This window comes from Ctenocephalides felis, unplaced genomic scaffold, assembly GCF_003426905.1.
Source record: "Ctenocephalides felis isolate EL2017-DRISC unplaced genomic scaffold, ASM342690v1 CF-g0.4_SCAFFOLD_01604, whole genome shotgun sequence".
Classification (NCBI taxonomy): domain Eukaryota; kingdom Metazoa; phylum Arthropoda; class Insecta; order Siphonaptera; family Pulicidae; genus Ctenocephalides; species Ctenocephalides felis.
The window spans coordinates 26,348,250-26,358,240 of record NW_020537758.1 but is presented as its reverse complement, the minus strand read 5'-3'; the positions used below and the strand labels follow the sequence as shown (position 1 = coordinate 26,358,240).

Below are 9,991 nucleotides of genomic sequence, written 5' to 3'. Positions count from 1 at the left end.
CTGATAAATTAAAATCAAATAAAAACTCCGGATATTTATTGGGAAATGTGAAAATAGTTAAAAACGATATTAATTTTTATATTATAGATAAAATAATCAGTATTTCCGAATTACCTCTTACCAATGAAGAACTCATGATAATTGGGTTCGATAGTGTAGATAAAATTAAACCAAATAATAAAATTAATTTTTGTACGCCAAATTTTATTAGTATAAGTCAATCAGATGCAGAAGAATGGCATATATGTATACAAGATGTTAAATTAAGGAATAGGATGCTTCCCTCGTCAATACAACCAATAGTAGTATATTATGACTATAATGCTTTTCTAATTGCCTATATAGATAATAATAATTTTGAAACTTCAAAAAGTTCTGTTAAACCATATGATCATTTCGCAACTTTGTCCGAGTTTATAAAGGCACGAAAGCATGAGCAAACAAAAAGAATCAATAATCATGGCCCTGCAGAGTTAATAAAAAAACTGGTTTTACAAATATTTTTTATTTCCCTTCTATATATTTCAAGATTTCTCAATTCTGTCTCAATAATTGGAAAGTATTCTGCATTCTATAGAAATCTTAAAGAGTGTATAAATGGAATTGTTGAAATTCATGAAAACGGTGCAAAGTATGACTTTATATCAAAATATAAACTTTTGACTGTCTCAATTTCTACAATAATATTATTATTGATAGATTGCAACAGCGTAGTCTTCTTATAACAATTCTGGCTGATATAGCCGTGGGATGTTTTGTTTTGTGGAAAATTAAAGATATTTACCAGCCTGTTGAGCCATTGCTTGATGGTGCTGAGGTAATTCAATGATATAATTGAAATTGTTTATTATATTAATGACACAATTTTATTATATTTTACAGTATATCGTAATGTACCTTCGTGAATTACTTAGTTCATTAATGGGGTCTCCTGTTGGTCTAAAATTGAATAAAGCATTCAATACAATGCTTGGAAAGTGCTTTTTATATCATATTGAGCTCTGGTGGATATTTCTAGGTAATTTATTAGCAATTCATTATTTGCGCCTCATAACAATTTTTAATATTGTTTTTAATTTTTTTTTTACAGTTCAATTGTCTCCATGGATTTGTCATAGTTTTAATGTTCTATTTTGTTTAGGAACATTAGGAATTTCTTATCAATCAGCAATGATCTGTGATATTATTTCATTAACTACGTTTCATGTTCATTGCATATATGTATATGCTGCCAAGTATGTCTTAACTGTATATAAAATTGAACTGCACTACTTTATTATAATTTTACCTATATTATTTTTTTTTAATATTTAAGGCTTTATAATATTCAAGTTAAAGGATTAAAAGCACTATGGAGATTATTTCTTGGTAGAAAATATAATCCATTAAGAGGTGAATACTGTTTGATGATCATTAAACCTTCATCATTAATATTTAATTTATAATTTATTTTTAGACAGGGTGGATTCATGTTCGTATAGCAATAGGCAATTATTTATTGGTACATTAGGATTCACTATATTTCTCTTCTTGCTTCCAACAACAACCTTATATTACATAGTTTTTACAGTGGTAATTTTCAAATACTTTATTATTAATAATATACATGATTTCAAATGAATTTTTATTTTAGTTAAGAATAATTATGCTAGTCATTATGGAAGTACTGGATTGGATTAGAGAACTATTGCACTCTATGCCCATATACACGTCTTTATTATGGTTGTTTGGTTCAGTCGCAGTACCAAGTAAATAAAATTATGGTAAAACTTATTAGCAAATTTATTATTATATTTATTTTTATATTATAGGTACAGCTCATTTAGAATCAAAGTTATCTAATAATATTATACATGCCACTGCATATCCATTATCACCATTGCAACACAATAGATTTATACCACCGATTATAAAGCACAGCCATCGCATGCAATGGTCTGGTATTTTAGGAAAAATTATTAATGGAGAATTGTTAACACAATTTTAAACTAAAAATATATTGAGATTTCTTACATAATATAAAGTTTTTAGTCGAATGAAATAAATACTGATATAAAATGTTCAAAACTGATGGTGAAGAAGGAGGTTCATTTGATAAGTATTTACATATATATATATATATATATATATATATATATATATATATATATATATATATATATACAGGGCCGGTCCTGGGGTCCTCAGCGCCCGCATGCAAGTTTTGTTCTAGCGCCCCCCCCCCCAATTATATAAATATTCACGTTAAGTTTTTTAATTATTTTTTAATCATTTTGGATTTAGTACACAAAAAATTAGATATAATCTAAAAGCGCGTAAAATACATTGATTTTAAATTTATTTAGACGATTGAGACGATTCGCGGGTTGATCATAATCAAATATTTATAAATTCTCAATTATTTCTAACGTATGTGTAATATTGATATTTAGGCTTTGAAATATTTAACTTATTTTTTATTACGCGATTTATTCTATAGAGCAAATCACGCCAAAAGAGCAAAAAAACTAGTCTTTGATTTTTAAACATAACACTCGTATTTTGAATTTGAAATTAAATTTTATTTTAATTTATTTTTTCACTATTTACAATTATATCCAAAATTGCATCGTAAACTTCTCCTTATTGGTATCATAAGGGCCGAATTCTATCCAGCTTTACTTTCCCATCAGATTGAGAGTATCAGATTATTGTTTTAAAGTTAAACTTTTAACTTATTTTTAAAGTATTGTCCAAAGATTAGTAAAAGATGCAAAGAAATTGCACATTTTCTTAACTATACTGAAACAAAGAAATTATATTTGTGTCCGTATTATTGCTGCATAGTTTATAATTGAATTATGTATGAAAAAGCTTAAAGATTTTTGTTCCTAAGTACATTTTGCTTCCATTTTTCATATTTGCTTCATAAACCTAACCACGCATGTCTTCAACGTTCAAAGTTCATCAGAAGTGAAACATTTGCAACAAAAACAAAAGTTACAATTCAATTCTAATAATAAATAAAAAAGCCATTTTCTAAACACTGACTCTCCATTTCCCATTTTTTTTATTATAATTAGTATATATTTCTTTAACAAGTTCCATTTCAACTAAATCAGCTTGCCGTTTTTCACCAATAACGCTCAATAATCAATTTAATCTTTCGTAGGTTTGCTCTTACGGGATTGAACACTAAATAATTTTTTTTTGGTTTCACGTTAACTTCAAACGAAGAAAAAAATTGATAAGCACATTAAACAATAAGCAGAACAATAATTCACAAATTTGCAGAGTTATTATTTGGCTAATTGTTTCTATTGATATCACATTGCAAATTGAATATGCATTTTTTGTGTCTCATAGTTAAGTTGGATTGTTTATTATAATCTATTAAGTATTCTAGATTTTATATTTAAAAAAATATATGAATAATATATTATAAATTTCATTTCCGAACCTCGTTTTGGCGCCCCCTAAGGCGTGCGCCCGCATTTTTTGCATGCATTGCATTCAAGGTAGGACCGGCCCTGTATATATATATATATATATATATATATATATATATATATATATAAAGCGAGAGGTTTTTCTTCAGATGGTGAAATAATATGATAAAAATTGTTTCTTGGGCATCCATCCAATAATTAAAAAAACAGTTTTAGTGCAAAATGTTTTAATTAAGAGAACATACGTTTCGGGTCCAGATTGTGTTTCTTTGCGTTATATTTTTTTAAAATTTATTTGTATGGTGAGTTTCTTTACATTTGTTTATTTTATGTTGTTTTTCATATATACTTTTCATATACATTGTTTCTACTTATTTTTGTCTGTAATTATGTATCTTTTATATTATTTTTTATATTGTTTTAATTTGTAACCCTGATATATTTATTTGTAGCACTGAAGATGGGTCAAATCTGGACCCGAAACGTATGTTCTCTTAATTAAAACATTTTGCACTAAAACTGTTTTTTTAATTATTGGATGGATGCCCAAGAAACAATTTTTATCATATATATATATATATATATATATATATATATATATATATATATATATATATATATATATATATATATACAAATATTATATTTATTTTATTTTTTTTTTTGAAATATATATATATATATATATATATATATATATATATATGTTTTTTTTTTGGGCTTATGACGAATAGTATATTTGCAGTATACTGAATACAGAATATTAGGCAAAAGTATTAGTGCTAAATTTTGTATCAATGTGATTTTTTCTACTAAGTCCTCCATACTTTTCAAAAATTGTATTTCCAGAAATATTCCATAAAGTGGATATTATATTTTCATGACAATATTTCGTATATAATATATAAGTTTTTATTGCACATTTTATTTTAGGTATTTGGGGGATAAAACCCAGATAATTATATATAGTATTTCTATGAAGCAAGAAAAAGACTGCTACCTAGAAACGCAGGAAAAATAATCTTTCTGTATTAAAACCTTTTTTTTTAAATCTTCATCATGAAAATAATTTAAGAAATTCTTAACCTTTTAATTCTTAGCTTGTTTAAATTTTGTAAACACGTTATATCCGTAAACATACGTTATAAGCACCCTCCACATTCAAGATTTTATTGTGTGTAGTGTGCCCTTGGTTATGTAGGAAACAAATTGAAAATATGAATATAAATTACGTTTAATCGATTAATTTATAAACATGGACTAACCCGTATAACTGGAAACGTATTTTTATTTAATATTGGTGTATATGTATATTTACATATACATACTTGGTGTGTGAATCATTTAAATTCCTAGATTTTCGGCATTTCATTTGTTCGTACCGTCGTATCTGGCAATTCGAAATCAGAATCGTCTCGAAATTGTAGCCGTGCGACGATTCGATAAGTCATCAGTTCAAAGAAATTGAAAATTATATATTCGATAACTCTTCAATGTCTCGAATTAATTATAATGTGTAAAAAATGACGTAAGAATGAATATCAATAATCAAGGATTCCTCTAAGGCCCCTTCTACGTGACTTGTTTAGTGAAGTGTGAGTGAAGTGACAGCTCGAGCTGATGTATACTCTAGTATACTATTGTCAAATTTCGATCACAAGTGTATTAGTTATTGCAATAGAAATTTAATGAGACCCATATTCCAAAAGTAAACACTGATAATAATTTTATTATGTTTATTTAGTAATTCGTAACGTGCATAGGACTTTGTTTGAAGTTGTTTTAGATAATGTGCTGATAAAAGCAAACGTGGTTGTAAATGTTTTGATAATTTTTGATCCAATTCGAGCATTTCAATTGTTCTGAATAATTCCAAATAAAACGTGATGGGTCGGTACGGTGGAAAAAAATGTCGACTTATGTCAATGCTGTGTTTGACAGCATTTTTCTTCTTTGTGGAAATCATTGTTGGATATGTTACAAATTCTATGGCTCTTGTGGCAGATAGTTTTCACATGCTTAGTGATGTAGCAGCTCTCGTAGTGGCCTATGTATCTGTTCGAGTGAGTATATGATTCTAATATATCTATAAACTATCTCAACTTTATAATACATGTCTGAAAACAATAGAATATAAATATTTATAAAGTGCTGAATGGAGATATAAGAAACTAAAAATAATCATGTCAATATTTTATGATCGATTGCTAAATGTGTGGTCCAGAATAAGCATGCATATTGAATGTATTTAATGCCATTATTGTAAATTTTTTATTTTCTTTATTTTGCATATAATTAATTAAAAAGCCTTTATTTTCTTCCTCATGGATACGATGCCACATTGATTGTTTTTTAATAAGTCTTTTAAAATATTCTTCAGATGTCTCCCAAGAAGTGGTCAAAAAATACTTTTGGCTGGGCGAGAGCGGAGGTTCTAGGAGCCTTAATCAATGCTGTTTTTCTTGTGGCCCTGTGCTTTAGCATAACAGTTGAAGCTTGTAAAAGGTTTATCGAAATAGAACCGATACATGAACCCAAATTATTGGTCATTGTGGGTGCTATTGGGTTGCTGGTTAATGTAATTGGACTACTACTTTTCCACAGTAAGCAATTGTTTCACTAATATTGGAAGTATTTAGATATTTTGCGCATTATACATTGTTACTATTAGGCATTATATTTTGCCCTCAAATTCATATAATCATATAAAATAATTTCATATTTCTATTAGAACATGGTGGTTCGCATGGTCATTCACATGGGGGCCATTCCTTAAGCCATCAGCATAGTCGCCTAGGACAAATGGGAACAGATGATAATGAAAATGATGAAGGGTATCCTTCAGTACCACCTCCAATTCCAGTAAATGCTTCCGTAAAACATGCACATAGTCATGACCCAGGACAGTTGAATATGAGAGGTGTCTTTCTACATGTTTTATCAGATGCTCTTGGTGAGTTTTGGAGTTGCTAATGTATTTGGTTATTTTATTTACTATTGAAGTTGTTTATTTCTTTATTCAATATAATTTTCGTTCAAATGTAGAATTAGCTGCTTTTTTCATTATAGGTTCAGTAATAGTAGTGGCATCTGCACTTGTGGTATGGCTCACCGATTGGAAATATCGTTATTATATTGATCCTGCTCTAAGTATACTACTTGTAATTTTAATTGTACACAGTGTGTGGCCTTTACTCCGTGAATCTGCGCTCATTTTATTACAAACTGTGCCCACACATATTCAAGTAAGACATTAGTATAAAATTTGGTATAGAATATTTTCTAATATATTACTTTTTTTAGGTTGATTCAATTCAGCAAAGATTATTACAAAAAGTTGATGGTGTATTAGCAGTACATGAATTTCATGTGTGGCAGCTAGCTGGAGATCGTATCATTGCCTCTGCTCACATAAGGTATAGATAACGGAATGGTTTAAAATTGATATTATATTGAAATGATTTATTCTAATAAAGAATGATTTTGATAGGTGTAGAAATTTATCAGAGTACATGAAAATTGCAGAAAGAGTTAAGGAATTCTTTCATAATGAGGGAATTCATTCTACTACAATACAACCAGAATTTGTAGAACTAAGAAGTTTATTAGAGCCTTCACGAGATATGGAGCAACCATGTGCTCTAGATTGCCCAATTACTGATGTACCATGTGCTCAAGCTACTTGTTGTGGAACTTCCAAACCAGTAAGTATTATTTTTGTTTGAAATGCTCAAACTTTTAAATCTCTAATATTGTTTTGCTTGTATATTTAATTTTTATAATTTGATATCAAAATAATAATCTAATTTCAGCATCCAAGCGGCTCAGGTAGAAGTAATAGCTAATGAATGCTTGTTGAATGATTTATGTATGCAAAGATGTTTGAATGTAATATATTTTTATAACTAATACATAAGAACTTAATGATAACATATGTTTCATTTATTATTAAGTATTGGCTAATTTTACTTAACAGAATTAGACTTTTATATGTGTAATGCCATTGCAATTTGAAATCAAATTTTTGTAATTTCTGAGGTGTTCATTCTTTTGTGAATTGAATTTATTAAAGATAATTGTAATTGCAGGATAGAGATACCCCATCACCAGCGGCCTCACCTTTTATGTGCAGGCAACGAGGAGCAGGTCAACGAGTCCAAGGTATGACATTGTTCTGAGTGTTCTAAACATCATTTGTCTAATATAATATAATATAATATAATGTTTTTATATAGGTGGTTCTTCAGGTCCAAACACTGGTGATCTAGAAAGTGGTTCATTGTTAGGTGGTACATCCAATCACTCAGTTGTTTGCAATTGCCCTCCTGGTTCTAATTGTGCTGTTCACAAATCAAATAAAGAATCTTGTGTCTGACACACATCTGTAGCGCCAAAGTCCCTGCACATCAGTTGACTGAATATTTCATATTATGCCAAAATATTTGCATAAGAAATAGTAGTGGAAATCTAGTGCAAGGGAGTGAGCAGTGTTCATAATGAAATAGATTTATTTATTCAATTTTATTGATAGGAAACTGGTGATTTTATTTGATAAATTAAGTTATCAAAGCCTTTGTTTCAAAAAACAGATGCTTTCAAAAATCAACATTTTTATAGTGAAAATTCTAAAAAGTAGTATTTCAATTTATAATCCTTAAAAAAGTGATAAAGCAGTTCCAAAGAAGTGAAATTGTTCACATTATGGAAAAATTGTGCTCTTATATTTATACTTTCACCATTTTATTGTATAGAAAAAAGTAATATGTTAAGAGCATTAATCAAATTTGTTCTAGCAAAATTGACTTAAACTGAAATTGACTTAATGTCATTGCAGTATTATCAATATTGAAAATTATTGAGTCTAATGTTAGTATGTGAATACACATATTTGTTTTGTAACTATATTTGATCTGAAAATCAGATTTTATATATTTGATAAATCAATATTCATAAGAGTAGTTATAAAGTTTGACACTTATTGTTAGCATTTAATAAACTACGAGATTGTTTCATATTTATTATTATTTGAATATAAAATATTATAAAAAGTTATGATACAGAATAATTGTCTATAAAAATATTGCAATCAATAAAACAAATTTAGAAAAATGTTAATGTTCTTGATAATTAACAAGCCGGAAAATCTTCACCAATAAGTTTGTAATGTACTGCACTCAATGCTTTGAAGTATTTTACAGTTTTTACTCGCAACTCGAGGGTAGCATCCTCATCGCAAATCATTAATGTGTGTGGATGTTGCTGAAATGCAGAAACTGTCCACATATGATTGACACCTTCTTCAATAGCCTTGTAAAGAGCAAAAGCTTTATGTGAGCCTGTTATTAGTATCATAACCTCCCTTGCATCCATCACAGTTCCCACACCTACTGTCAGAGCCCGTTTTGGAACTTTATTTATGTCATTTCCAAAAAATCGAGCATTAGCATCCAAAGTATCTTGGGCCAAGGTTTTCACTCTTGTTCTGGACACCAAGCTAGAGCCAGGTTCATTGAATGCGATATGTCCATCGGGGCCTATACCGCCTATGAATAAATCTATACCCCCGGCATCCACAATCTTCTGCTCAAAGTTTTTGCATTCTAACTCCAAGTCAGGAGCATTGCCGTCCAAAATGTGCACATTTAAAGGATCTATATCAATCGACTTGAAAAAGTTGTGCCACATGTAATGATGGTAACTTTCTGGGTGATCCCTGGGCAAATCAACATATTCATCCATGTTGAATGTTTTAACATATTTGAAAGAGATTAAACCTTTATTGTGATATTCTATTAATTTCTTGTACATACCAAGAGGAGTGCCACCAGTAGGCAAACCCAAAACAAAATACTTTTCAGCACTTGGCTTAAAATCTGTAATTCGTTTTAATACATATTTCGCAGACCATTCGGCCACAGAATCTGATGATTCTAAAATTACTAGACGCATTTCAATTGTATTATCTTTACAAGTAAGACTGTAGAGATTGTTAAGACAAAAGAATAAATGGTTTTACGGTTCTTTTATTTACACAAGATACATTGACACTGAAAAAATGCAACGTCAACAAACGTCACGTATTCTGATAAGAAAATTCTGATAAAAGAACCAAAAACCATCAAATTTACATATAATATCTCGTTCCATTTAATTTTTAATATATTTTTTATTTCATTGTTTTTAGTAATCTATTTTGAATATGGTTTTTAACAATTATTATACATAATTTGAATTAGGGTTTGAATATTTGATATGCAGATAAGTTAATAAGATATAGACAGTGTTACCATCGTTATCCCAATAAGAATAACCCTCATATATTGCATGGTGTCAGGCGAAACTAATTCAAAAGCAAAATGGTTGTTACGGGTTAAGTTGTGCTGCAAAACTTTAATTTATTTAATTGTGTTAAATTAACAATCAACAATTATTGTAAAAGCAATATTTATTTATAAAATAGTGTTCGTTTAAATTCATTAGATCATTCAATTCTCCACAATGGACATAAACAACAAAGGTAATTTTATCTTATTAGAAAACCATTTTTGACATTTCAGAAATTA

At 28.7% G+C, this 9,991-nt stretch overlaps 3 protein-coding genes across 3 annotated transcripts; 2 read left to right on the top strand and 1 right to left on the bottom strand.

Annotated features, from left to right (window-relative positions):
• Positions 1-78: 78 nt before the first annotated feature.
• On the top strand, positions 79-1,987 carry LOC113373579 (phosphatidylinositol N-acetylglucosaminyltransferase subunit Q). Its single transcript, XM_026613870.1, has 8 exons — positions 79-631; positions 700-817; positions 883-1,018; positions 1,091-1,235; positions 1,316-1,392; positions 1,457-1,572; positions 1,634-1,748; positions 1,812-1,987. Exons 1-8 carry the CDS (start codon positions 135-137, stop codon positions 1,985-1,987), a joined length of 1,380 nt encoding a protein of 459 aa, XP_026469655.1. The 5' UTR covers positions 79-134.
• A 2,856-nt stretch (positions 1,988-4,843) lies between these two features.
• LOC113372453 (zinc transporter 1) lies at positions 4,844-7,982 on the top strand. The gene is made up of 8 exons (XM_026612785.1): positions 4,844-5,491; positions 5,809-6,031; positions 6,160-6,381; positions 6,498-6,673; positions 6,732-6,844; positions 6,919-7,132; positions 7,517-7,589; positions 7,664-7,982. The coding sequence occupies exons 1-8, from the start codon at positions 5,315-5,317 to the stop codon at positions 7,801-7,803; spliced, it is 1,338 nt and encodes a 445-aa protein (XP_026468570.1). The 5' UTR covers positions 4,844-5,314; the 3' UTR covers positions 7,804-7,982.
• A 548-nt stretch (positions 7,983-8,530) lies between these two features.
• Positions 8,531-9,453, bottom strand: LOC113372201 (glucosamine-6-phosphate isomerase). The gene has a single exon (XM_026612519.1). It carries the CDS (start codon positions 9,375-9,377, stop codon positions 8,556-8,558), a length of 822 nt encoding a protein of 273 aa, XP_026468304.1. The 5' UTR covers positions 9,378-9,453; the 3' UTR covers positions 8,531-8,555.
• Between the last annotated feature and the right edge of the window lie 538 nt (positions 9,454-9,991).

Bases quoted from the DNA above. Each gene is read 5' to 3' on its own strand.
- LOC113373579 (XM_026613870.1), top strand. From the start codon at position 135: ATGATAATTGGGTTCGATAGTGTAGATAAAATTAAACCAAATAATAAA. The intron at 632-699 runs GTATGACTTTAT...TATTATTGATAG, and splicing joins ATTCATGAAAACGGTGCAAA to ATTGCAACAGCGTAGTCTTC. The intron at 1,573-1,633 runs GTAATTTTCAAA...TTTTTATTTTAG, and splicing joins ATTACATAGTTTTTACAGTG to TTAAGAATAATTATGCTAGT.
- LOC113372453 (XM_026612785.1), top strand. From the start codon at position 5,315: ATGGGTCGGTACGGTGGAAAAAAATGTCGACTTATGTCAATGCTGTGT. The intron at 5,492-5,808 runs GTGAGTATATGA...AATATTCTTCAG, and splicing joins TGGCCTATGTATCTGTTCGA to ATGTCTCCCAAGAAGTGGTC. The intron at 6,382-6,497 runs GTGAGTTTTGGA...TTTTCATTATAG, and splicing joins TGTTTTATCAGATGCTCTTG to GTTCAGTAATAGTAGTGGCA.
- LOC113372201 (XM_026612519.1), bottom strand. From the start codon at position 9,377: ATGCGTCTAGTAATTTTAGAATCATCAGATTCTGTGGCCGAATGGTCT.